Source organism: Gorilla gorilla, chromosome 1, assembly GCF_029281585.2.
Source record: "Gorilla gorilla gorilla isolate KB3781 chromosome 1, NHGRI_mGorGor1-v2.1_pri, whole genome shotgun sequence".
NCBI classification, from domain to species: domain Eukaryota; kingdom Metazoa; phylum Chordata; class Mammalia; order Primates; family Hominidae; genus Gorilla; species Gorilla gorilla.
In genome coordinates this window covers 208,141,562-208,169,322 of record NC_073224.2, presented here as the reverse complement: position 1 = coordinate 208,169,322, position 27,761 = coordinate 208,141,562, and the positions used below count along the sequence as shown (strand labels likewise).

The following is a 27,761-nucleotide window of genomic DNA, read 5'->3' as shown; positions in this document are numbered from 1 at the left end:
CTCTCATGGAAGCCAGGCCCCTTTCCCCACGCTGGGTTGGTTGGCCCTGGCAGCTGGTTCCCCCGTCAGTCCGCAGATTCAGCTCTCTCGAGGTACACCCCACATGAAACGCTTGACAGCTACAGCTGCTGTTAGAAGCTTATTCTAGGCCCAAGGCAAGGCAGCACCGTCCAACCCTAATACCAGTCTCCAACCCCACCCTGAATGCCCACCACCAAGGCTAAGACCTTTGACATTTTCTAACACCAGTCTCTGGAATCTGGCAAGAGATACAGAGAGGAGTCACCCAATCTGGATCTCCTGACTTCCTCAACAGAGACCTACACACAGGCAGGCCATGAAACTCACACGGATACTCTCACATGCTTGCAGGCACACTAGTGCACAGAGATCCCCCAGAAGCACATAGACAGAGACTCGGAGGGAATATGGTGAAGGTATGTACTATCCTTCCCCATCTAGTCAAAGGAAAAAAAATCTTAGTATTAACTGAAAAATTTAAAAACCACTGCAACTTGCTCATCTTTTCCTCTCTAGCAATCTCTTGATGTCTGATGTCTGTGACCCTCCAAAAGGCTCTGTCCATTTCTCTCTCCACCCCCAACCTCGGTCCTACTTTCTTTCCCACCACCTCCTCTTCCTCCTGGTTCAGAATACTTGCAAAATGCTTCCAGAAACCACCGTGGCAACAGCTGTGCCCTGGGGCGCAGTGATGGTTCAGGACCTCAGACCAGCAATGAGCAAGGCTGCACATTTGTGCACAAGACACTCACTGACACACCCACTCAACCCACATCTGACCAGGACCAGGGGCTCTCCTGACCAGCTAGCAGATGCAATCCCAATTTTACCAAATTCTTTATTGAACAAAAAATCAACAGCAAACATTGTCAAACAGGAAGCTCAAACCGGGCAGGTGGGTAGGGCTCACCATCCTCTCCTTGCAGTCCCGCCTCTCTCTGGAACAGGCTTCAACACTAGTGAGGGCATCAAAACCCCTGTTCTGGTGGGTAAGGAGGGTCAGGCCTTTCTAGGGAAGGGACACTCAGAGCCAGCTTCATCTGTAGGCCCCAAAGAGGAGTCAGGGGCTGGGCCAGGGGGCTCTGGAGCTGCAAGGGCGCTAGACAAATGCTGCAGAGGGCGGGGGATGGAGCTGTTGGTCTGGGGGCACAGTAAGACTTGGAGCTGGTGACTCATGGTCACCAGGGATTCGAGGTGCCGGAGCAGGGCTTGGTAGGGACAGGAGTCCCTGTGGAAGTGCTGGCCACGGCCAAAGCCATGACCAGCTGGTGCTACTGAATAGGGATGCTGGGACTGGCGCAAGCCTGGCTCTGGGGGCCACTGCCCTCGCCCAGGATGCTGCCAGTTTTCAGGCTCTGGCCAGAGCCTCCCCCTGCCTCTGAGCGGCCTCTGCCAAGCAGAGATTCCCCTTGGAGCTATACTGCCCCTGCCCTGGCTCTGCTGCCAGGCACCTCCTGGGGGAGGGGTGCCCTTCAGGGGCACATTCGGCCTCCTGTCATCTGGCTGATAGTATCTCTTCTCCACCTTACTGTTGAAGGAGACCATCTTTTGAACCTTCCCCAACCAGGGGCTGGACCCTGCTGTGTCTGGAAGCCCTTCCTTGGGGAGCAGCACAGCCAGCAACAGACTTGAGTGAGTGACCTCCAGACCTGGGGAAAGGAGAGGGGAGACAGGAAGAGCCCAAAGGCCTGCGGGGAAGAACTGTGTTCAGCTTAGCTGCAGCAGATCTGGAGCCTAGATCCCAGGAAGGGCTTCTTCACAGTGAGATGGGGCCCATGAGATGCTGGGAAAAGTAAGTAGGAAGGTGGGGCTGTCTCGGAAGATTTGAGCTCTGCGGGATCAAGGCTTATCTGGCTAAGGCTGGGGTATGGATTGTTTGACCTGAAGACTCTACAGACTCAAAGTCTACCTCATTGTCTCAGGACATGGAGCCCCAAAAGGCCAAGCGCTTTGCTCAGGAGTGGGCAAAGCGCCCACTGCCACCCTCGCTGCTTTCCTGAGCCACGCCGTGGAGGGTGTCCATGCACAGAGGCTGAGCTCGGCCCCCCGTGGCTGTGGTGAAACATCCCTCCCTCCTCTCTGAGGTGACATTTACAGTCAAGTGTGTGTAGGTCCTGCCTCTGTCCTGCTGCCTGGGTCAAATGTGGCTGTCCCTGGAGTTTCTCTTCAGGGGTGCCTACCTTGAGAGGCAGTGTGGTGTGGTGGTTAGGGGCCAGGTTTCTGAAGCCATGTTGCCTGGGAGGCCCAGTTCTGCTATTGACTGACTGTGTGACTTTGGACAAGTCATTTGCCTTCTTCCTCCCTTAGATTCTTCTTCTATGAGATGGACAGTCTAGTCTAATAGTACCATTCTCATAGGGTGATTCTGAGACTACAAGAATTCATCTAGGTAAAGCGTTTAGAACAATGGCCTGGCACGCAGTTCATGATATCCAAGCGTGAGCTATTACTGTCAATGTACTCACATTTGCCTGGCTGGGTGAGGAATTCCCTTCTGAGATGTGCCTGCCTCTACTGGGTGACTGTGTCAACCGTGCCTGGTCTGGTCACCAAGTGAGCAGAGGCAGAGTCTGGTATGGGGACTGGGCACTCACCTGGGCCCCCCAGAGGGCGCAGCCTGGTGGGCAGGGGCTGGAAGGCAGGCAGGGGCAGCAGGACCATCCCCATGTGCTCCACAGAGGCCAGCCCGTGGCGCTGCCTATCATTGAGGTATGAGTAGAGCAGGCGGCAGTTCTGGGTGTCCCGGGCCCCATGTGGGCACAGTCTGATCACACAGACGTCCTGCGGTGGCAGGAGGAGAGCAGCTGTAAGCGCAGTCATCCTCTGCTCCTGCCAACACCCCTGGGCTCCCTGGGAACCCCTGAGAACCCCATGAGAAAGTATGTCTCCATCTTCCAGAGGAGGAAACAGAGGGACCTGCCTAGGGTCACACAGTGAGTCTGCAGTCACTCTGGGAACTAGACCCAGATATCCAAGCCAGGCCTCTGCTCTAGAAGTGGAGAGGGAGGTGGGAGTAAGGTACTAGGAAAAGAGGGGGTGCCCAAGACTGGGCAGGTACCTTGGCCTTGGCTTGGCAGGTGCTAGCCAGAAGGTCCCAGACAATGTTGGAGGGGATGCAGCCTGCCGAGCGGATCACGGTGGGCAGAGCCTAGGGGCAGGAAGGACGGCCAGTCAGCCCCCCAGCTTCCCACCCACTCACGGTGGACGCATTCCCAGCCACCTGGAAGGCTGCAGCCTGTGGCAAATATGGGCAGGCAGTGTTCCAGGACCCTCGGTGGCTGCCCAGAAAGCTCTCGTTGCCCCATGGAGGTCTGCAGCCTGTACTGGCTAATCTACAACTTCTCCAAAGCCCCTCCCTCCCTCCTCTATCCTCTGCTCTCATCCGACACTTTAGCTGATCATTAAGTCACTCAACGATCACTCCTAAAACCCTCCTTTGGGCCCTTCTTGCTATGGGTGACAGGGAGTCCTTCACCCTGTTTGTCTCTGTAGGAATGGGACCAACATCTCATTTGCCCCCATGCCTTGCACAGGGCCAGGCACAGAAAGGGGTGCCCATGAATTGTTTTAGAATGCATGAGTGAAAGAGAGAGAGAGAGAGAGAGAGAGAGAGAGAGAGAGAGAGAGAGAGAGGCTGCCTGGGCTGGTCAGTGTGTAAGGGAATCCCTGGCGAGGAGGGCAGGTGCACCTGGACAAGCCGACAGCTGTGTCCCGAGACCAGCTGGGCCCTGGCCCGGAACCGCTTGATGGAGAACATGTCCAGAACACCTTCCCAGGGTGGCAGGCAGGGCAGGGCCTTTGTGGGTGCAGCAGGCACATGGAGCCCAGATGGAGGGACCCTAGAGGGAGGGACAGAAGACAGAGCCAGACAGAGCAGGCCATGAGGACTTCCCCGGCACCTCCTTTCTTTTCAGAGCAGATCCTGTGTCCCCACTGTGGGGACTGGAACACTGGCCCAAGCTTGGCCTTGTGCAGGGGGCTGCCAGGAGGCTGGGATGATTAGTTCCATTGCACAGATGGGGAAAGTGAGGTTCCCAAGGGAGGGAAGACTTGCCCAAGGCCACACAGAAAAAGCCAGTGCTATGTCTGTTGCACCAGGTGGTGGCCTTCCCCTCAACCCTGCTGGGTTATCCACCTCCCTGCTCCCAACCCCACACCTGTCCTGTGGTTCCGTGGGAGGCAACTCCCTGGTTTTGAGCATCTCTGGAGCAGGCATAGGAGTTTGGCTTAGGGCTTTCTGGAAGATATTGTCCCCGCAGCTCTTGGCGGCTTCAAAGGAGCCTAGCAGCTCATTCGAGGGCTCCCAGTCTGCAAATAGCAGAGGCAGGAGCTGAAACAGGGGCAGCAGCAGTGCTGAAGCCAGCCCAGGGCTTTAGAGCCAGGGTTGAACCAGGTTCTTTTCTAGGTGACCTGGGGCACGGGCACCCCTGCTCTGCCACCCTCTCCCCAGGCCACAAATCCCTGTTGCTGCTGAACTGCACGCTCCGCCCCAGTCTGGCCGCCACCCCTGCACCCCTCCCGTGTCCCCTCCCACCCATGCAGATGTGGCAGTTGGGGTCTAAGAAGTGGTGGTCATGCTGCCCCGTGGTGTCCTCTGATGCGATGGGCAGGGCCTGTGGGCTGCAGTCCATGAACATCTGCGGTCCCTGGGAGGCAGAAGACAGAGAGGCAGGCTGAAAACGTGGCTGGGGATGCCAGGAGGCCTCCATGGGTAGGGGGCCCCAGGATGTGGTTTATTTTTCTCAATAATAAATGTTGTTTTATTACCAAAATACTGTGAACTCATAAAGAAAATTTGGAAAACACCAAAACTTCAAAATTAAAAAGAAAATCACTTCTTGTCGCACCACTCAGAGACCACTGTTGATATTCTGGGTATTCCTTTACAATCTATTTCTTTTTTTTTCTTTTTTTTCTTTTTTTGTTTGTTTGTTTGTTTTTTGAGACAGTCTTGCTCTGTTGCCCGGGCTGGAGTGCAGTGGCTCGATCTCGGCTCACTGCAACCTCTACCTCCCCGGTTCAAGCGATTCTTCTGCCTCAGCCTCCTGAGTAGCTATAGGCGTGTGCCACTACGCCCAGCTACTTTTTGTATTTTTAGTAGAGACGGGGTTTTACTATGTTGGTTGGCCAGGATGGTCTCCATCTCTTGACCTCATGATCCACACGCCTCGGCCTCCCAAAGTGCTGGGATTACAGGTGTGGGCCACCGCGCCCAGCCCTTTATAATCTTTTTCTATACACAGGGTTTGGGGGTCCTTTTCCTGAAACAGCTGGGATCAAATATTCAACTTGGTGTTCTCTTTTTGTTCACTAATAATAGCAGAGGCATTTGTCACATCATATAGTCCCCGTAGACACTGCTGTGATGGGGTGAGACTGGAGTGGACGTCTTACCTCTGTTGCTATACATTTGGGTCATTTCCAGGTTTTCACTATTACTAAATAGCACTGAGGACATTTTTTGTGCAGAAAGTAGTTTCCTAAACTTTAAATTATGTCCTTAGGACAAGATTTCAGAAGCAGATGACAGAATCAGGGAGAAGGAACATTTTAAAGACTCTTGACGTCTATTGCCAAATCACTTTTTTTCCTCATACTAGAAATAGCTTTAAACATAAAACAATCATTGCTTTAGGAAGGTTTAAAGAGATTTTGAAACTCTACTCTTATCAACCACCTCCAGAACAGTCTCAAAGCACAGGCTTTGGAGTCAGCCAGCCTGGGTTCAAATCTCAGCTTCCCCACCGCACATATGTGACCTTGGCACCAGGTTCCTCATCCCAGAAATGGGCAGGGAATAGCACCAACCTCCTAGGCCACTGTGAGATGTGAATGAGACACTGCTTGTAAAAGGTGCACACAGTAGGTGTTCAATAAACAGTAAAGATAGCTATCATGTGTTATTTTCCCCTCCCCTCCCCTCCCACCTCCTCTCTCTCTTCCTCTCTGGGGCTATCTAGGTCTTTCTCCTACATTGCCATTCAGTTTGTTCAGGGAATACAAACTGATTTAGACTGAGGAGCAGCCACACCCCTTAGGGATCCTCTTGGCAGAGGTAGAGGTTCTCCCAGTCATTGGCCTGAATATTAGTGGTAGGAGTGGGGAGCAGGGATTTCTGTCGTTCACTGTCACTTCCCCAGTGCCTAGAACCATACCTGGCACCTGGTAGGTGCCCCATAAATATACTGACTGACAATATAGTTAAAGGGACCTGCCCTGCACCCCTCTCCTGAACAGGCAGCTGATGAGACCCAGATGAACATCTGACCCACAGAACATTCAACTACAGCCAGAGTGGCCTTCTGAGAGTGACCGAAGGGAGCCAAGGGAAAGTTCTAATCAACTGCAGGAGTCTGAGATGATGGCTTCATGGATTCTGGGGCTGCTGAGCCACCATGTCAGGCTATGTGCAAGCCGGGGCCAAGGGAGAGGAAGGAGCAGGATGGACATGAGGATGGAGCAGATCCTCAGCACCAAGAGCCCTAGACTATTGTCACTCCCGTTGGCTTCCCAGGTCTGAGGACAAGTTCCAGGAGGCCCTCTGGACGGACTGCCAGGGTGCCGGGTGGTTCCCTGCCTGGAGCATCCCTAAACCAATCCACTGAATACAGTGGGTCTTCGTTCCTTCCATCTGAAAAAGTCACTGCCTGGAACAGCGCAGCCTGCTGCTTCCCAGCAGAGATCTGGGCAGAATGCCAGGTTGGGGATGACTATGATGATGGGACTTAATACCACTCATGTGGGGGCCTTGGGGTGAGGCCAAAAGGAGGAGGACCGACAGTGACAAGGCGCTGGCAGGCCTGTGCCAGCAGCACTGTCCCACCCCATGTTCCCCTATGCGTTAAGGATCGCTGTCCCCATTTTATCACAAACAAGGTGGGCCTCAGAGCAGTCAGGTGACATGCCCAAGACCACACTGCTGGTGAGGCGAGGCGTGGGACCCCCAGGCATGGGCTCAGCCCAGCACCAGGTCAGGCTCCAACTTACCACCAGATCCTCCAGGGTCAGCGTCTGGTCCGTGTCCCGCTGAATCTCCACTTCGCCCTTGTGGGTCATTTTGGAGGCTGGAAGTCTGCACGGCTCCTTCTGTTGCTGCTCAATGATATTCAGGCCCTGAAGAGGTGGAGCAGCCCAAGCTGAGCCCAGTTAGGGGGCCTCTGGCCATCAAAAGCCCAAGTGCTCACTTTCCTCCCTTGAGGCCCCTCTCTTGTGGTTCCCCTCTCCTCAACACTTTTACTTCTTCCATACCCCTCCTCTGGGAAGCCCTCCACCCTTAGCGCTACCTCTCCATATTCCACTGATTCATCCTTCAAGTCCTGCCTCCTCCAGGAAGCCTTCCCGGATTTCGCTTTCACCCACAGGTCAATTCAACCTCTGACGGTACCTCATCCTTTTCTGGGAAGGGTGTGGTGTTGCTGAAAGAGTGCAGGCTCTGGAGTTCCCACTGGGCCATTAATAAAGATTCATAAGATGGTATGGCCTGGGGCAAGTACTTAGCTGTTCTAAGCCTCAGTTTATCTGTTCTGTAGGAATTTAATTTAAAGCACTATATTAAACAACATATATAGAGTGCTTAGCCTGGAACATGGCTCATAGTAAATGCTAGTTGTGAGTCTTACTGTCGATCAATGTCACTCTATCTGCAATACTTCCTGAAAACCTGTCTCTCCTTTTCTAACAACCCCTGGAGAACAGGAGGTCTGCTACTCTCTGGTGGGATCAGCCTCGTGGGCGTGAGATCTGTGCAATCGCACAGGGCCCTGCACTTAGGAGGCCCACGCTTGGTTTAGCGCTCTGTTGTTGTCACCTTGAAATTCTTAGCAGTTGTTGAACAAAGGGCCCCACATTTTCATTCTGCACTGGCCCCCGCAAATTACAAAGCCAGTCCTGATCCCTGGCTCCCACAGAGCCTGGACAGAAGCTCAGCCTATAGTGGACAGATTCACCTGATGGACTCTTGGTTATTCATTTAATCAGTTCAGTGTCTTCCAGAGCAGGGGCTGGAGTGCCTCGCCCCATCCCAGTGGCCTCAGCCCCTAAATCAGTCCCTTCTTCTCTCACTGGGCCACCAACAAACATGAGGTGAGCATTCTCCAAAGCCTGCTCAGTGCCACAGCTTCCCTGTCCCAGAGCAGTTCCCAGGCAGGGAGAGACCCATGGATACAGGGTATATGGGGACACAGCTGTGAACCCAGGGGCTATGGGGCCCCTCCCCCAACCTGGGGTACCAGGAAGACCTCCAGGCTTTTCCAGGGCATCTGAAGCTGGGATCGGGAAAGAGGTACCTCAGGACTCCAGACTCTAGGTCTCACCACAGTCCTCTCCCAAGCCCCCCACCCCACAGTCCAGCTCAACTGAAAACCAAGAGTGTCACATCTCTACCAAGCTCTCCATTCCCAGTCCCTTTCATTTCCACCCCTTCTCCTGTTTCTCTTGTGGGGAGGGTCTCTCTGACTCCCTGTCTGCCTTCTCTGTTTCCTTGTTTCTGTCTTTCTGAATTCCTCCTCCCTCCCTCCCTGTCTCTGTCTCTCCCTCTTCCACTCTCAGGCCACCCACTCTGCCCCCACATCCCCTCACCCATTCCGACTGGGCTCAGCACTCACCCTTTTCTCCTCCTGGTCCCGCCAGCGGGCCAGCTCCTGGGGGGCCAGCTGCATCGAGCTCATCCGCACCAGGTCGTAGGGGTTGACATCTCCATGAACCACTTTGAGAAACAAGTCCTGGGGGCGGGGGGGCAGGGGGCAGGGCTGCACCACACGCTGAAAGAGCTCCCCCACCCTAGCATCCTGCGGGGGCTCTGAGATTCAGAGAGGGGACACAGCCCAGCCCAAAGCCCTGCTCACCAGGTTCCTGGGGTCCCGCAGGTTGAACAGCAGGCTGCGATACTTGGTCTTGTACCGGCCATTGGTGCCTTGCGTCAGGTCCCAGAGGGCTGCCTCAATGCCAGCAGCAATGCCCTCCACCACCTCCTCACTCAGCACTGGGTCTGGGAGCTCCTGAAGGCTGTGGAGGCCAGGGCAGGGCGGGGGCACTGAGCCCAGGAGGCTCTCCAGGCACTTAGTCCCAGAGGGAGGGAGATGGGTGGGCGGCAGGGTCTGGGCCAACTTGTTCCTGTCGTGGGTGTTTCCCTGCAGGAACCTACTTATTCTCACCCCAACTCTGTGAGGAGGAAATAGGATCATTCTCCTTTTACGGATGGGGTTACTGGGGCTCAGGGAAAATAAGAGACTTACTCACAACTGTGTAATTAGTGGCAAAAGCAAGATTTGAAACTCGATTGTCTGACTCACCAGCCTGTGCCCTGTCTCTGGCTCACGGGATGTGTGGAGGGGAGGAAGCTGGGGTCAGGTCAGAGTAAGGCAGGAATCAGGGGGAGAGAATGGAGCCCTGGCCCTCGGTGTCATCTGTCATTGACTTGCTGTGTGGCCTTTGCAAAGTCCAACCCTCTCTGAGCCTTGGTCTCCCCATCAGCAAATGACAGCTCTGGGCTCAGATCTCTGAGCCGCTCCCAGCACACACTCTATGTGAAAGCATTTGCTGCGGGTGACATTGATGTGGATGGACCTGAGCCGAGGCTGAGAGCTGCAGCAGCTAAGTGGGGAAGCACAGCCTTAAAGCCAGAGAGACCCAGCTTCAAATTTCAGCTCTCCACTGGCTCTTGGTGTGGGCAAGGGACCTGGCACAGCTACCAAATGGGGTTAGCCAGACACCCAGAAGCCCTTAGAACATGGCAGGGCCCCGGAGGCAGGGGTGTGTGAGGGCGGCCCTTGGGATGTCAGGGGAGTGGGGAGCAAGGCCTCACCGAGTCCATAGTACCTCCTGCATGGAACGGACAACGGTGCCCCGCACCCCAATATACAGGGATGGCTTCTCCTGTTGGAGCTGAGCTGTAGGGAGAGAGCGTCACAGGCTCCCAGGGGTGCCCAGGGGAAAGGGGAGGGGGCTGACTCAAGGCTGATGGGTTTAGGCAGACAGGAGAGGGGTCCCACCCTCAAAGACCTAGACCCCTCCCTCTATCCGTCTGGGAGCCAAGCCCAGGCAGCCAGTGACCCCCACCCCTTCCCCCACCCCTTTGGGGAGGAGCTATAGGCTGATGGGATGCGGGGAGAGAAGAGTCATAGCAGGGGCTGGGCCCAGGAGCTGGGCCTGAGTCCTCCCCAGACCCCAGCAGTCTCTGGAAGCAGAAGAGGCTCCCTCCAGAGCCCTTCACCTGAGTCCTCTGGCTGCTCCGGAAGAGAATCCTCTTCAGCCTCCACTGGGCCACTCTGTAGGGGAGGCATGAGGAATTGAGGCTGTGCTGGTGGGCCTGGCCTTCCAGCCCAGGGGACACTGCTTCCTCTAGTCACCTCCCCACTCCCACGTCCTCCCTGACCCATGCTCCAGTGAAGGAGGCACATGGCCGGGGCAGAACAACTCGCCTGGGAACATGCAGGGTCCGAGCTGGGGTCGCCAAGGGCCAGGGAACCGCTTCTTGGAGGGTAGAAGGGGTCAGAGAGGCCACCAGGGTCCCCTGCTGTGCCTCCTGAAGGAGAAGGCTGGAAAACCTTAGGGCAGGGAGCAGACAAGCTATTGGCCGGAAATGGAGGCCAGGGACTGTTCCCTCCCCAGATGTACTGGAGGCCCAGCCCCTCCCTCCTCCAGTCCACCCTGAATTCAGAGCTGCAGAAAGTAGTACACATGGAGCCCAGGCCAGCCATGCAGGCTGGGGCCGAACCCTGCCTCTGGCTATTCTGAATGACCACGAGCAAGTGGCACCCTCTCTCTGAGCCTCAATGACATCTCTGTGAATCAGGTGTGAAGGTGCCTCTCTCAGCAGGATTAAATGACATCACTTGTTCTGTACCTGGCACCCAGCAGGGCCCTGCACCACGGGCCTTTTCTTCCTTCTGAGCCTCTGGGCAGGTGAGGGTGAGCTGACCTCCATCAAGTCCTCTAGAACCTCCAGCTTTGGTGGCAGCTGCCCCCCTGCCTGGCCGTGGCTGATGGCCCCCAGGAGCTGGATCACTGGCCCGGAACCCAGCTGCGGAGGAGATCGCACTTCAGAAGCAAGTGGGGCAAGCCGCTGTCCCCGCCTTCAGAGTGCTCGCCTCACCTGTAATTGTTGAACGTCTCTCTCCCACTGGAGTGTAAGCTCCGTGAGGATAGAGAACATGCCTGTCCTGGTCCCCGCTGTATTTGCAATGCTTGGAAAAGGCCTGGCACATAGTGTTCAGTGAAAGTTTGCTACCTGGCTAGCCTCTGTCCCAGGAGAGGGGCCTGTCTCCATCCCCATCCTTTCTCAACTTCCCCCTTAACCCCCAGTCACATTCATAGTTAACTGGACTCTGTGCCAGGACCCTCTCACTCTTCTTCTGACCACAGATGCATCTCATCAGGAGGGACATACCTTGTTCTGACTCCCCCTCCTCCTGCTCAAAGCTCTGTCATGCCCCTTTCAGGGGTCACTGACTTGTTGTCTGCCTCTCCCTTGAAGCAGCCAAATGCAGGCATCTGTAAGGCTTACACTCTGTAAGGCTGCTGATCACTCCTCTATTGCCCATAAAAGAAATCCCTTCATGACCGTTTCAAGGTGCAAAGTAGATTTTGTTCTTCTAATGAACTACGGAATCTGTCCCGCTCGGCTTTTTGCTATGGCTGCCAGGAAGCTCAGTGTTAACTTTGAGCCTGGCAGGTGTACCTTTCCAGGATTGGTAGAGAGCAAGGTGTTGTTGTAACAAGATCCCCCTCCTCCTTCCTCTTTTCTTGCTTTCTTTAGGCTTTTAGCCCATTTTAAGTGTGTTTCAATTCTTTTCATTTATTGCAAACCACAGGGAATTGTTTTAAAAGTAGGTGAGTCTGAAAACTAATCCTTGAATGAATGATCACGAAATGGTCAGGTTCCAAGGTCTGCAGGAAACTAAAAGTCTAAGATCCAACATTATAGAGGGAGGGGAGCACTAGGATCCACTGGGGGAGGGCAGGCTGGGTGGGGGTAGGATCTCCACATCTACTGTGGAGGAGCCCTCCCACTCCACCCCACCTGAGGCAAGGGAGAAAGAAAAGCAATAATAAAATGTAAAAACCTACGTAGCACACAAGCTTCACTCCATGGGGTATTTTCACTTCCTCCTTGGAGAGAAAGAGGATGCAGAGATTAGAACAGAGGACCCAGCCACCCCATGGCAGGGAATTCACAAAAAGAAGACATTCCTGTTGAAAGGGTGTGTGTTCAGTGTTCACTGAGTTGTACTTACAGCAAAAAGTTGTCCATCAAAGGGGAAATGGTTAATAAAAAATATGTCCATCAGGCCAGGTGCAGTGGCTCACGCATGTAATCCCAGCACTTTGGGAGGCTGAGGCGGGTGGATCACCTGAGATCAGGAGTTCAAGACCAGCCTGGCCAACCTGGTGAAACCCCGTCTCTACTAAAAATACAAAAATTAGCTGAGCATGGTGGCGGGTGCCTGTAATCCCAGCTACTTGGGAGGCTGAGGCAGGAGAATAACTTGAACCCAGGAGGCGGAGGTTGCAGTGAGCCAGGATCGTGCCACTGCACTCCAACCTGGGCGACAGAGTGAGACTCCATCTCAAAAAAAAAAAAAAAAAAGGCCCATCAAAGGGAAATGGTTAATAAATGGTGACACTTCGTACTACGAATTCTATGTGGCTGATAAAGGGTAAAGAAGTCATCATAAAAATTACCACTTGTTGAGGGCTTATGAAGTAGCTGGCCCCACAGAAGCACATCATTCATGCTATTAAGGTCTCAGAATGACACCATGAGGTATATACTATTTCTATCCCCATTTTACAGATGAGGAAACTGAGGCTCCAAGAGGATCTGAAAAGTCCTATAGCTGCTAAGCTGCAGAGCTAGTATTAGAACCTAGCTCTGTCTGACTCCAAAGCCCAAGCACTTAGCTGTGGGGCTATGTGGAGACATGGAAAGATTCATGGAAAGATGTCAAGAAGTATTATTGGGAGAAAAAGAAAAAACAGGTTACAGAACAATATCTGTTGCATAAGCCCATTTATGTAAATATATATTTACAGATACATAATAGAGGTTATCTCTGGGGAATGAAATTCCAGGGAGACTTTCACTTTCTACTTGTAGGAACTTGGGTATTCATGTTATTCAAAACGAGCATGTATTTCTTTTACAACCGGAAACATATTTTTTTATTAAAAACAAGTTCAGAACAATACGTGTGGTGTGCTACCATTCGCGTTACAGACAGAATGAATTTTAAAATTTGTATTTGCTTGAATACGCATAAAATATCACAGGAAGTATCTGCAAGAACCTATATAACCCAGGCTGCCAGTAGGGAAGCAACTGGGTGCCGGGAAAGATGAGTTTCACTTTTTTTGTTTTTTTGAACCATGGAAATGAATCAGCCTTTCAAAAAAGTAAACTGAGAAAGAGGCAGAAAAAAAAAGAGAATAGGGGTGTGGGAAGAAGAGCAACAGGAAGAGTATCAAGACCAGCCCTTCACAGTTCAAAGCCTTTTGGCTGGCCCCTGTCTCAGGGGTCCTAACGTCCATGTTATGAGGCTCCAAAACAACAGGCAGGAGAATGAGACGGGCGAAGTCTTTCAACACTGGACTATCAGACCAGAATACAAACTATGTACGTATAATATGTTTAAAGAAATAAAAGAAGGAGACAAACACATGAGTGAAGGACAAAAAAACTACAAAAAACAACCAGGCAGATTTGATCGGGAACCAAACACGACTTCTGGGAATGAAAAATATAACGATCTTAATTAAAATTTAAAAACTCAATATATAGATTTAATAGCATATTAGATGCAGCTGAAACAAATTAGCTAACTGGACAACACATTTAAATAAATTAAATGTGTTGCTCTTTGTGAACACTGTGAAGCACTAAGAGACACATCACGCCTGTAATCTCAGCACTTTGGGAGGCCGAGACAGGAGGATCGCTTGAGGCCAGAAGTTTGAGAGCAGCCTGGGAAACATAGCGAGACCCTGTCTCTACAAAAACAAGAAAAAAAAAATAGCCAGCCATGGTGGTGTGTACCTGTAGTCCCAACTACTCAGGAGGCTGAGGCGGCAGGATTGTTTGAGCCGGAGAAATCAAGGCTGCAGTGAGCTATGATCACACCACTGTACTCTAGCCTGGGTGACACAGCAAGACACTGTCTCAAAATAAAGGAAAGGAAAGGAGAGGAGAAGAAAGGAAAGGAGAAGAAAGGAAAGGAAAGGGAAAGGAAAGGAAAGGAGAAGAAGGAGGAGGAGGAGGGAAAGAAAGAGAAAGAAAGAAGAAAGAAAGGTAGGAAGAAGGAAGGAAGGAAGGGTGAAAATGATTAATCTAAAGTTCCAGAAGGAGAGAGGAAAGAGAATGGGTAGAAGCAGTGTTTAAAGAAATAGGGCTAAGCATTTTTCAAAATTGATAAAAGACAAAAATTTACAGATTCAAAAAGCTCAGTGAATCTCAAACAGAATAAATAAAAGGAAATTCATACCTAGACACATCAACGCTCATGATAAGGAGATCCTTACACGCATAAAGAGAAAAAATAATAGCTAACACTTGACTAGCACTTAAAATGTGCTACATCTGTGGCAAGTGCTTTACATATTAGTTAATTTAATCCTCACCATAATCTTATGAGGTACTGGTACTGTTATCTCCCCCATTTTACAAAAGAGGAAACTAAGGCACATAGCGGCACAGGGAGGTTAATCAGCTTGCCCAATGTCACACTGCTAGAAAACCAAAGAGCTGGGATTTAAATCCGGACAGTCTGATTCAGAGGCCATAACTTCAACTACTATTCTATGATCCCATTCACCAAAATACCTTTTATCTATAAAGGAATGGCAATTAGACTAACAGCTACTTTCTCAATAGTAATAATGAAAAGCAAAACATAGAAAAATAATATTTTCAATGTGCTTAAAGAAAATAACTATCAATTGTGGACCCAGACAAAATACTTTTCAAGAATAAGGAAGAAATAAAGATACTGTAGAAAAAAATCAAGAGAGCTGTTATTTTCTTGATAATTTTGCTTTGCTCAATAAACAAAATGCTAAAAGATAAACCTGAGGCAGAAGGAAGGAAAAACAATCCCAGATAGAAAAGATGAGATGAAAGGAAGAATTTTGAGCAAAGAAAATGATGAAGATGTTGTTAAATCTAAATAAACATTGATTGTATGAAACTATAATAACAGTGTGTAATTTGGGGATTTTTAAAAAAAAAAATAGGACTAATTTACTGGATAACAACAACACACAAATTGGAAAGGTACGCGCTTGGAATTAGAGCATTCCAAGATCCCTATATCATTTTGGAGTAAGACAAAGATTGTAACTACCTTTATATTTTGATAAGTTAGTTATTTGTGCTCAAATTTCTTTTTTCTTTCTTTCTTTCTTTTTTTGAGATGGAGTCTCACTCTGTCACCGAGGCTGGAATGCAGTGGCATGATCTTGGCTCACTGCAACCTCCACTTCCCGGGTTCAAGCGATTCTCCTGCCTAGGCTTTCTGAGTAGCTGGGACTACAGGCGCCCGCCACCACACCCAGCTATTTTTTTCTTGTATTTTTAGTAGAGACAGGGTTTCACCGTGTTAGCCAGGATGGTCTCGATCTCCTGACCCTGTGATCCACTGGCCTCGGCCTCCCAAAGTGCTGGGATCACAGGTGTGAGCCCCGAGCCTGGCCTGTGCTCAAATTTCTAAGAGAACCACCAAAAAAATATAAACTGAGGATAGGAAACATCTAAACTACTAGAGGGATAAAAAGGAGTAAGAAAAAATAATCCAAAAGGAGGCAATGAAAGGGAGAAAGTGCTGAAATGCAAAACATACACAAAGCACAAAACAGGCCGGGTGCAGTGGCTCACACCTGTAATCCCAGCACCTTGGGAAGCTGAGGCGTGAGGATTGCTTGAGCTCAGGAATTCGAGACCAGCCTGGCCAACACAGCCAGACCCTGGCCCTACTAAAATTTTTTTTTAAAGAGCCAGGCACAGTGGCATGCACCCGTAGTCCCAGTTACTTGGGAGGCTGAGGTGGGAGAATTGTGAGCCCGGGAGATCAAAGCTGCAGTGAGCTATGATCACGCCACTGCACTCTAGCCTGGGCAACAGAGTGAGACTGTGTCTCGAAAAAAAGCACAGAATAAAATGGTAGGAGTAGATGTAAATAAATCAGTAACTATAACAAATGTAAATGTACTAATACTTCAGAAAAATACAAAAATTATCAGACCTTTAAGGAAAGAAAATACAGTTATAAAGTCTTTATGAGACCCATTTCTAAAACATAATTATGCAAAAAGGTTAAAATAACAAAATGGAATAATATACGAACAGGCAAATAACCAACCAAAATAAAGCTTTGTAGCTATATTAATAATCAGATAAAACAGATTTTAAGGCAAAAAATCATTAGAGGCAAAGACTGACTACATAATGATATGTAGTTTTACCAGGAAGCTATAACAACTCTAAACTTATAAGCATCTAATAGCATAAGCTCAAAAACTATAAAGCAAAAAATGGTAGAACTACAAGCAAAAAGACAGATCCACCATGAGAGCAAGAAAATTTCATGTATCTCTCTAACTATTGATAAATAAAGCTGACAAAATAATCAGTAGGAATAAAAAATAGTTAATGAAATCAACAAGCTTCATCTGTACATATATATAAATATATACAGAATATTAATCCTAATAACTAGAGAATACATATTATTTTCCAGTATACATGCAACATATATAAAAATTGAGCAAAGCCTGGGCCAAAAAGCAAATATCAACAAATTTCAAAAGACTTTTTTAGATCAGCACTGCCCAACAGAAACATAAGCCACATGTGTACTTTTAAATATTCTGGTAGCCACATTTTAAAAAGTGAAATTAATTTTGTAGTTTCTTTAATTCATCATATCCAATATATTATCATTTCAACATGTAATCGATATGAAAACTTTTTTTTTTTTTTGAGACGGACTCTCACACTGTTGCCCAGGGTTGGAGTGCAGTGGTGTGATCTCGGCTCACTGCAGTCTCCGCCCCCCGGGTTCAAGTGATTCTCCTGCCTCAGCCTCCTGAGTAGCTTGGATTACAGGTGCCCACCACCACGCCTGGCTAATTTTGTTTGTTTGTTTGTTTTCAGTAGATACAGGGTTTCACTATGTTGGCCAGGCTGGTCTCAAACTCCTGACCTCATTATCTGCCCGCCTAGGCCTCCTAAAGTGCTGGGATTACAGGCGTGAGGAACTGCGCCCAGCCATGAACAACTATTAATGAAATGTTTACTTTTTTTTGTACTGAGTCTTTGAAATTCAGTGTATATTTTACACTTACAGTACATCTCAATTTGGACTAACCAAATTTCAAGTGTTCAATAGACACAAGCGGCCAGTGGCTATCAGACTGGATAACTCAGATAAAGACCAACTTCTCAGACCACAATATCATTAAGCTAGAAGGCAATAAAGACAAAAGCAACAAAATATGTTTGGAAATTAAGAAATACACTCTTAGCCAGGCGTGGTGGCTCACGCCTGTAATCCCAGCACTTTGGGAGGTCAGGCGGGTTGATCACCTCAGGTCAGGAGTTTGAGACCAGCCTGGCCAACATGGCGAAACTCCATCTCCATGCTAAAAATACAAAAATTAGCCAGACGTGGTGGCACACTCCTGTGATCTCAGCTACTTGGGAGGCTGAGGCATGAGAATTGCTTGAAGCTGGGAGGTGGAGGCTGCAGTAAGCCAAGATAGCACCACTGCACTCCAGCCTGGGGGATAGAGCCAGACTCTGTCTCAAAAGGGGAGGGGAGGGGATAGGAGGGGAAAGGGGGAGGGGAGGGGAGGGGGAGGGGAGGGGGAGGGGAGGGGGAGGGGAGGGGGAGGGGAGGGGGAGGGGAGGGGGAGGAGGAGGGGAAGGGGAAGGGAAGAGAAGGGAAGGGAAGGGACTTTTAAATAACAGATAGGTCAAAGAAAAATTGTAATTAAAAATGATAAAATATTGAGATTGAATGATAAGACTGTATGTAAAGTATATGAATGCAGCAAAAGCGATAATTAAAAGGTTCCTTTATAGCTTTAAATGACTTTATTAGAAAGGAAAAAAGGCAGAAAACTAATGAACTAAGCATAATTTTTAAGACTTTATAAATATTAGCATAAACTGAACGGAAGGTGACATTGACAACAAACATACAGTGGAGAGGATGAACAAACCAAAAATCGGTTCTTTGAAAAAACTGACAATTATCTGACAAGATTGATTAAGGAAAAGAGAGGAGGTATAACTAGCTAAAATTTGGAATGTATAATTACAAGTGCACAGTCCTTAAAGATAAGAGGCTATTGTGAAATATTGTATGCCAACATGCCAATAAATTTGAAAACTCAGATGAAACAAATAGATATCTAGAAAAGTATAACTTACCAAAATTGATTCAAGAGAAAAACAACACTGAATAAACCTATAGCCACAAGATAAATTGAATCAGTAGGGAAGGAAACATCTTCCCTAAAGAGAACATCAGTCCATACTTTTTTTTAACCAGCCATTCTATCAAAATGTCCAAAGAACAAATAACTCCAATCTTAAATACATTATCCCAGAAAATAGAAAACAAAAAGATAATCACAATTCATTCTATGAAGCTAGCAAAACCCTGATACCAAAATCTCACAAGGGTAGTATAGAACAAATCATTTCAGGCCAGTTAATTCATCCATTGAAAACCCCAAACAAAATATGAAATTGAATTCACAAAATATGAAAAAGATATAGCATTACCAAATTGGGTTTGTTCCAGCAAGGCAAGAACTTAACATTTAAAAAAACTTAATATTTAAAAAAAAAACACTAACTCCTTAAATTAACGTTAATAAATTTGAGGATAAAAATCATACTATTATCTCAGAAATGGAAAAAACACGTGATTAAATGCACTGTGCAATAATAATAACAATTGTAAATATTTTAATTGTAATAATTATAATAATAATTGTAAATAATTAGCAAACCAGGAAGAGAAGGGAGTTTCCTTTACCTGATAAAGGGCATCTATATAAATAACATAGCAAGTGTCATACTTAAGGTGAAATGATGACCACATTTCCTTTAAAATCCAGAATAAGTCACGGGTTCCTTGCTATCACCATTTCTATGCAACATTATACTAACAGTCTTAGCTAGTACAGTAAGGAAAGGGAAGGGAAGAGAGATGTAAAGAACTGGAAAGGAAATAACAAAAACTGTCATTTGTCTACATACAAAACAAACAAAATCCAAATAGATAAATTATATAGATTAATAAAAGCAAGATTTCTGGATGCAAAATCAATAAACAAAACTCAATTGTGTTTTTACATGGAAGAAAGTGTAGAAATGCAAAACATATGCAAAGCACAAAACAGGCCAGGCCTGGTGGCTCATGCCTGCAATCCCAGCATTTTGGGAGGCCAAGGATCACCTGAGGTCAGGAGTTCAAGACCAGCCTGACCAATATGGTGAAACTCCGTCTCTACTAAAAATACAAAAATTACCTGGGCATGGTGGCGGGTATCTGTAATCCCAGTTACTTGGGAGGCTGAGGCAGAAGAATCGCTTGAACCTGGGAGGGGGAGGTTGCAGTGAGCTGAGATCACACCACTGTACTCCAGCCAAAAAACTTTTTAAAGAAAAGACTTAATAAGAATAACCAAAATGCATGAAAAGATGCTCCTTAGTAAGAGGGCAGTGGAAATTAAAACAACATTGAGACACCACAGCATATCTCCATTTCAGCAAAAAACCTAAGTCTGGTACCATCAAGGGCTGGTGAAGATGTGAAGTCACCAGAACATTCATACACTGCTGATGGGGGTGTATACTATTTCAACCACTTTAGAAAACATCTGGCACCATTTAAGTTGAAGATGTGTCCACTCTATAACCTGGCAATTCCACCCCAGAAAATATTCCCTGGAGATACTCTTGCCCATATGTACCAAAAACCATACAAAACTATCACAGCAGCACTATATGTAGTAGAAAAAAAAAACAAAACAACAAAAAAACCCACCAAAAAACCCAAATGTCCACATGCAGTCAACAAATAAATAAATTGGGGCATATTCATGCAATGGGGATACTTGGTGCCAACACTTAGGAACTGTGTGATCTTGGGAAAGTTACTTAATCTCTCTGTGCCTCAGTTTTCTCATCAGTAGCATGAAGATAATACCAGTATTTACCTCATGTTGTTGGGGCAACGATCATTATCACTATTCGAGACTCTTAGAACAGTGCCTGGAACAGAACAAGCTCTCTCTGTAAATGCCTGTGTTGATAAAGTTCCTTGGTCCCTGCCCTGGAGAAAGGCCATCCTGACACTCGACCACCCTGCAGGCTCTCCATTTCCATTCAAGCTGGCCTTTCCCACCTGGCTCCCGTTCCACCTGTAACCCCCACCCTCTACTCCTGCAACACTCCAAGCTGCCTCTTGCAATGCAGCTCTGCAGAGCACTGCCCTCTTCCTAGCAAGCCTCTCCTACTTTCTCACCTGCTGAACACCTACTTCCCTTGCCTAGACCCAGTTTAGACAGCCCCCTCCTCTGCCCTCCCCTCCCCTCTGGACATCAACAGTCCACTGGGCTTCAGTCTGTATTTCAATTCTCTGGTTAGTAGCTTTCTCCTCCCACTAGACTGTAAGATCCCTGGATGAGCCCCCTCCTTGTTCAACAAATTATAATAAAGCCCCATGAACAGTCAAGTTGTGCAGGACTGGAGTCAAACCCTGGCTCGGCCACTTACTCGCGATGTGGCCTGAGTGAGTCACTTAACTTCTCGGAAGCCCAGTTTTCTTACTTAGTAAAATGGGGATATTAGTGTTGAATTTTCTTTTTTTTTTTTTTTTTTTGAGACAGGGTCTCACTCTGTTGCCAAGGCTGGAAGGCAGGGGCACCAGCACAGCTTACTATAGCCTTGACCTCCTGGAATCAGGTGATCCTCTCACCTCAGCCTCCCGGGTAGCTGCAACTACAGGCACGAGCCACCATGCCCAGCTAATTTTTGTATTTTTTCTACAGACAGGGTTTTGCCACATTGCCCAGGCTGGTCTGAGCTCAAGCAATCCACCCGCCTTGGCCTCCCAAAGTGCTGGGATTACAGGTATGAGCCACCATGCCTGGCCGACATTGACCTTTAATGGTTAATGTAAGGATTAAATGAGATGACATACTTGAAGCTCTCAGTCTATAGTAGGCACACTAATGAAACGAGCTCCTCTTAGGCTGCTCTTCTGTTAGGAAGACACTCTCCTCCTTCACTCACCTCTTGACACTTTGCAGCTACAGACAGCATACCTTGAACCAGGGATTCTGGGTCAGGCCAGAGGAGCTGTGTGCCTCCCTGGTTATGACTGGTGGAATGCGAGCAGCCCAGGGTCACTGGCAGAGCTGCCCCCCCACACACACACCCACTGCTATCCCACCCACAGAGCAGCTCCAAACCTCACTGGCCACTGTGGGGCCCAGGACGGACAAGAGAATGGCATCCAGTCCCCCTCCCATCTCTCCTCCAAGAGTCTCTGGTTCATGCCAGAAGAATACAACACGGCCAGCCTCTGATATCAGACTCCTGGCAGTTCTGGGGCCCAGTTCATTCTCCCCACTTCATAGAGGAGGCAACTCAGATTCAGAGAAGAGACATTTCTAAATGTCTAAAGTCTTTTTGCAGCCAGGCGCAGTGGCTCATGCCTGTAATCCCAGCACTTTGGAAGGCTGACGCAGCGGATCACCTGAGGTCAGGAGTTCGAGACCAGCTTGGCCAACATAGTGAAATCCTGCCTCTACTAAAAACACAAAAATTAGCCGGGCATGGTGGCCCACACCTGTAGTCCCAGCTACTCAGGAGAATCCCTTGAAACCAGGAGGCAAAGGTTATGGTGAGTCAAGATTGTGCTACTAAACTCCAGCCTGGGTGACAGGGCGAGACTCCCATCTTAAAAAAAAGGAAATTAAAAAAAAAAAAGTCTTCTTGCCACTGAGCTTAAGAAAGGAAAAAAAAAAAGTTAAACTCATCTACATGTCTGAAGACATGTCTAAAGTCACCCTGTACTAAGAGGCAGAGCTTGACCTTGAACCTGTCTGCCCCTGCCACAAGCCAGGCTGTCTCCAGGGGAAGGTGCTAAGGCCCTAAACGGGGCTCCGGACCAGCTGGGCACTGTGCCCCCCATTGCCCAGGCCCCACTCAGCCCTGTCTGCAACCACCCGCCTGTCCCTGTCACAGCCCAGACTCAATTCTTCTCCCGCAGCTGGTACTGGTTGTCATGGCAACGAGTTGTTTGGAAAGCTGTGGGATGACGGGCTGTGCCGCAGTCAAGGATGGAGCCTGGAGGAGCCAGCAGTCATGGGCTGCTTCCAGTCAAGCCAGGCAGGAAGCTGGCTCCACCACCGCACTCAAACCAGCCCCCTTAAAGGCTGCAGACCCAGGAATCCCAATTCTGGGCATCTGGTCCAAATAAATCATGTGAAGAAGGGAGGAGCCAGACACACAAGGATGGTCACCCCTGCACTACTTACAGCAGGATGAAATCGCTTATGTCACTAACAGGTAACCTATTTGAGTATTTTTCTTGCACCAAGCACTGTGTTAAATGCCAAACATGTGCCATCTCATTTCATCCTCACCACCTCCCTAGGAGGTAAGCACTCTTCATACCCACATTTTGCAGATGAGAGAATTACACTTGAAAAGGTGAAGCCACTCACCTCGGTTGTTCAGATAGTGGCAAAGTCAGGATTGAATGTTAGCCTATTGGCCTCCAGGGCTCATGCTCCTCACTACACTACAGTGGTTGGAAATGAGAAGAGGAAGTCCCAGCCCTCATCCCGACAGCGCCTGTGCCTGCGACAAATACATCCATAGACAGCTATGATGCAGGGCTCAGGAAAAGATCAAATTCGGCAGAACAAGGTGAACCCACTGGGAAAGATCTTCAAATACTATAGAACTTACAAAACCAAGCAAAGTCCTGGAACAATAAGGCATAATAGGAGCCTATTTGTAGGTAAAAAGGCTTGATGCATAGTGGAAAACAGCTCACTGGTTCTATTTTACTAATTGGCTGTTTGGCCTTGAGTACTCATGTCACCTCTCAGAGCCTCAGTGTTCAGATCAGTGAAATGGGTATATGTCAATAGAGTCCACCTCATAGGCTTGTTACAAAGATTGCAGATAAAGTGCTTGGCCCAATATCCAGCACATGTTAAGCAAGCCAGATGCTGCTACGACTGTGCCGATAACACAAAAAATACACAGAGAAGGCAGTGCAGTGAGCTCTCAAGACAGACCGCCTAGGCTTGTACCGTTGCTCCCATTCACCAGCTGGGTCTGTAACCTCACCTCCGTGGACGTCATGTGAAGATTAAATCAAAAACATCTAGCACATCATGCATATTCAATAAACGTGATGAAAATCCAACTATGTGAGAAATATACACCAAAAACAAGTAGAGTCTTCTTCTGCCTTTGGTGTATAAATGTTAGCTATGATTATTAATAAAATGATGATGATTATAAGTAAAAGAACAAAGGAAAGGGAAGTGGTGATATAGGGAACATGGCTGGTCACTGACTCCCTAGCTATGTGAGCCTGGAGAATACTATTAACCCTCCGAGCCTCAGTTTCCCCATCTGGTTATATGGGGCTAACGCCTATCTTACAGGGTAACTGTGAATACTAAAGGAAAAGCAAATTTAACACGAATTAAGCAATTTACCTTGTGCCTTGTGCTGTGCTAGGCACCTTTTGTTTGTTTGTTTGTTTGTTTGTTTAGACAGAGTCTTGCTCTGTCACCAGGCTGGAGTACAGTGGTGCGATCTCAGCTCACTGCAACCTCTGCTTCCCAGGTTCAAGTGATTCTCCTGCCTCAGCCTCCAGAGTAGTTGGAACAGGCATGTGCCACCACGCCCAGCTAATTTTTGTAGTTTTAGTAGAGACAGGGTTTCACCATGTTGGCCAGGATGGTCTTGATCTCTTGACCTCGTGATCCGCCTGCCTCTGCCTCCCAAAGTGCTGGGATTACAGGCGTGAGCCACTGCACCAGGCCTAGGCACATTATTTTGTACCATAATCTCATTTAATCCTTGAAACAACCCCATGAAGCTGCAATTAGTATCCTTTTTTTACAATGAGGAAACCTAGAGAGGTTAAGAAAACATCCCACAGTCACTCAGCTAGGAAGTGGGCAAAGGCAAAATTCGAACCCAGGACTCACTGACTCCAAAAGATAATGACCCCTCACAAGGATTCAGCGAATGTAGTTTATTTTCTCTTTCCCGGTTTGTGGGCCTCATTTTACCCAGTTTAGTTAATAGGGATGTGAGAGAGAATGTTCATGAAGCGCCCATCTAGCTTAGCTTTATTAAATTCCACTGCCAAGTATGGTATTGAGAAACATGGCCAGGCCCTTCCTATCCCAAACTCTCAGACTCAGCTCACCAGTCTGGGGCAGCCTCCTGGGCGGGGTTCCTCTGGCCTGTCCTGGTGGGAGTTGTCTGAGCTTCTGTCTGTGCCCCAGTCTTGGGCACAGGGCACTGGACCTTTCTTCAGGTTCTTAGTGCCCTTGGATCTTCTCTGCTCCACGAATGGGCCTGAGCAGGCCCTGCTGGCTTCAGTATCCAGGGAGGAGCTGAGGCCGCCCAAGGGCTCCCGGGAGCTGGCACAGGTGTCAGCGGGGGCAGCGAGTCCTTGCTCCAGCCTTCCCCTGGAAGCTGGCTGAGCCTTGGCCTCCAGCTCCTCCTGGTCCTGTGCTGGAGCCCGGCCTTCATCGCTGCCAGCCCGCACGACACACACAGCTTCTTGCTGCTCTGCAGAGGCCTGTGCTGACGCCCCCAGGCACAGTGCTGCGCTCTGTGGAGGAGCCTGTGCAGCTGAACTGAGGGACTCCCCTCCACTGGGCACTGGGAACCTGACAGGGCCACAGGGGCTGCCTGGCTGGGGCCCATCCCCTGTAGCGGGCAAATATCCAAATTTCTCAGTCCCTGAGGCACATCCTGCCCCACTTCCACCTGGCTCTCCAGGCCCAGACCCAGTGTCTTTTGGAGAGGGAGGTCTGCAAGGGCCTCCCAAGGACTCCAGGTCAGCAACTTGGGGAGGGTCTCCTACAGACAGGAGGCTGTCCCCACGAGGGCTCTGATCAAGCCACAGGAAGTCGCCAGCCCCTTCCTCACACTCTGAATGAGCCCCTTGCTTCCTCCATTTCTTTCTTACCCTCACAGGGACTGGGCCTGGTGAGGATGTCAGGGGCCTTCCAGGGGGCTCCTCTTTGCTGAGTGTGGGGCTTCTTCTGTCACACCCTAGAGAACTCATTCCACCGTCTCTGGCCTCCCTGGGCCTGGGGCAGCTCACCTCCTCCACCCCTGCAAGCCTCTCCCTGCAGGCCAGAGCTCTCTCTGGGAGACCAGCAGACCTGCTACAAAGTTTCCTGGGGCAACTGTCATGTAAGATGTCACACAGAGAAACCTGGAGCCTCTTGGAGGTCAGAGCTCTCCCCTGAGCAGGCACCGAGGGCAGCTGCATGTGGAGCCCAGGAGCCAGCATCGAGCCCCGGCTCTGTACCACAGCTAGCAGCTCCAAGACCCCTGGCCGGACCTCAGCAGCACCTGCAGCCCGGGAGCTGCCACCTCGAAGGGCCTCCTTCCTGGGGATCTTCCTTCTGCTGCCAGCCCTGACTCCAGGCCCAGAGCTTGCTCCCGGCCCATCTGGTGACAGGCCTGGCATGGAGCTGGCTCCTTCCATGTTCTGTAAAAGCTCACAGTTGTGTTGGGGACTGAGCACAGGGTCTCCTGTGCTGGGGCCTTCTACGTCCCCCGCCTGGGACATGTCTGTCCACCTACCTGGGCCAAAAGCACAACACGGGCCCTGTGTGGAGACAGAAAGAGGAGACTTTGTCTTGGAGAGTCCGACCTGTCAGCCCGTTCAGTGGGAACTGGGAGGGGCCCCTCTTCCAGCCAGGGCTCCCAGACCCTTCCACTTCTGAGGCCTAGGGGTGAGCACTCCAGGGAGGGGAGCACCCAGCAGGAGCTGGTGTCCTGGGTGAGGGTGGAGAGGCCTGCCTCCAAACAGGGCCGAGCTACAGTGGCCTCCAGGGTCTTCTTGTCTCTGAGAGTTCACGCATTCGCTTAAATGGGACCTAATAAGATACCATTTATTTATGACTTATGTGCTTATTTCCTTTCATACTGGCAGCCACAGGTGAGGACACTGAGATTCTGAGATGTTAAGACACTCACCCAAGGAAGCACAGGAAGTGGAAGGGCCAGGAGTCTCTCTCCCAGTTCTCACACTGCGCAAGGAGCAGATACTGAACGGGGTTCGTGCCCATAACCCTTCTCGTCTCTCTCCCATCGGTCCCGTTCTGAAAAGCGCCCCACCCAGGTTCCCAAGCCTTACTGGGACAGTCCCCCAGCATCCAAGAAATCCGGGCCCCATCGGTCGCGTCGCTCTCACCTGTGCTTCCCTGAGTTTTCCCTCCTGGGGTTCCACCCACTAGCTGAAAAGGAGCTGGGATCACGTGATGCGGGGGAGGGAGGCCCTTGCTGAGGGATAGGGGCGGAGTCCCTGATGATGCGCAAAGGGCTGCTCCCCAGGCGTGCTGGCGTTCCTGCCCCGGCAGAGGGCGCCCTCTTCCTCCTGAGGGCTTCCTGGAGGAGGTGCCAATCCTGGCTCCCAAGCAGAGGTAGGTGGGTGCATGGGGCAGCGAGGGGCCTTGGCTGCCTGCCTGAGAGTTTAACTTGATCCTACCGCAGTAGTCCCTGAGCCAGTAGGACAATGTCAGAATTACCTAGATTTTTTGCCTAATTTTATTTTATTTTATTTTATTTTTAAACTTTTATTTTAGGGTCAGAGGTCCATATGCAGGTTTTTAATATAGGTAAACTTGTGTCACGGGGGTTGTTGTACAGATTATTTCGTCACCCAGTTATCAAGCCTAGTACCCAATATTTATTTTTTCTTATCTTCTACTGCCTCCTACCCTCCACCCTCAAGCAGGCCCCAGTGTCTGTTGTTACCCTCTTTCTGTCCATGTGTTCTCATCATTTAGCTCCCACTTATAAGTGAGAACATGCAATATTTGGTTTTTCCGTTCCTGCATTAGTGTGCTAAGGATAATGGCCTCCAGCTCCATCCACGTTCCTGCAAAGGACATGATCTCATTCTTTTTTATGGCTGCATAGTTTTCCATTGTGTATGTGTACCACATTTTCTTTAGCCAATCTGCCATTGATGGGCATTTAGGTTGATTCCATGTCTTTGCTATTGTGAATAGTGCTTGCCTAATTTAAAAAGAAAATCTCAAATATAGATGGAAATGCAGATTCAATTCCAATAGAAGGTTAGAAATAAAAAGTTTAAAGCTATCTCTCGTTTCCCAATACCCCAACTCCTGGAAACAACTGTGTTTTGTTTTTTGTTTTTTACCATGTTTGTCGTCATGTTAATTTTTTAAATTTCATAACTGTAAATAATATACTCATGCCTCTATTACTTGATTTATTAATTTTAACTGTGTCTGTTGTATCTGTTGACTTCCTGCTGTGGTGATTGTATTAACCACCCTTTCCCCCTTTCTCTTCCGCTTTTCATATATATATATATATATATTTTTTTTTTTTTTTTTTTTTTTTGAAACAGCGTCTCGCTCTGTCGCCCACGCTGGAGTGCAGTGGCACAGTCTCAGCTCACTACAACCTCTGCCTCCCAGGG

At 49.1% G+C, this 27,761-nt stretch overlaps 1 protein-coding gene across 5 annotated transcripts; it reads right to left on the bottom strand.

Moving 5' to 3' along the window:
- Positions 1 to 841: 841 nt before the first annotated feature.
- Positions 842 to 26,583, bottom strand: SPOCD1 (SPOC domain containing 1). Of its 5 annotated transcripts, XM_055390498.2 has the most exons (16): positions 26,448 to 26,506; positions 24,495 to 25,916; positions 12,088 to 12,129; positions 10,865 to 11,041; positions 10,440 to 10,565; positions 10,232 to 10,286; positions 9,824 to 9,908; positions 8,865 to 9,024; positions 8,625 to 8,741; positions 7,009 to 7,134; positions 4,556 to 4,667; positions 4,179 to 4,329; positions 3,710 to 3,860; positions 3,080 to 3,169; positions 2,616 to 2,802; positions 842 to 1,670 (listed from the first exon to the last, which is right to left on the bottom strand). In XM_055390498.2, exons 1-16 carry the CDS (start codon positions 26,484 to 26,486, stop codon positions 1,021 to 1,023), a joined length of 3,690 nt encoding a protein of 1,229 aa, XP_055246473.2. In that variant the 5' UTR covers positions 26,487 to 26,506; the 3' UTR covers positions 842 to 1,020. The 5 variants fall into 5 exon arrangements, with proteins under 5 accessions (XP_055246473.2, XP_055246482.2, XP_063556898.1 ...); XM_055390507.2 differs by lacking the exon at positions 10,440 to 10,565 and having other exon boundaries at positions 26,505 to 26,539; XM_063700828.1 differs by lacking the exon at positions 24,495 to 25,916 and having other exon boundaries at positions 26,505 to 26,522.
- Positions 26,584 to 27,761: the final 1,178 nt, after the last annotated feature.

Excerpts from the sequence above, each read along its gene's own strand:
- SPOCD1 (XM_055390498.2), bottom strand. The coding sequence starts at position 26,486 with ATGGGGCCCGGATTTCTTGGATGCTGGGGGACTGTCCCA. Across the intron at positions 10,566-10,864 it reads AGGGCCCTGCTGGGTGCCAG|GTTTTCCAGCCTTCTCCTTC; the intron begins GTACAGAACAAG and ends CCCTGCCCTAAG. Across the intron at positions 9,025-9,823 it reads CAGGAGGTACTATGGACTCG|CCTTCAGGAGCTCCCAGACC; the intron begins GTGAGGCCTTGC and ends TGGCCTCCACAG.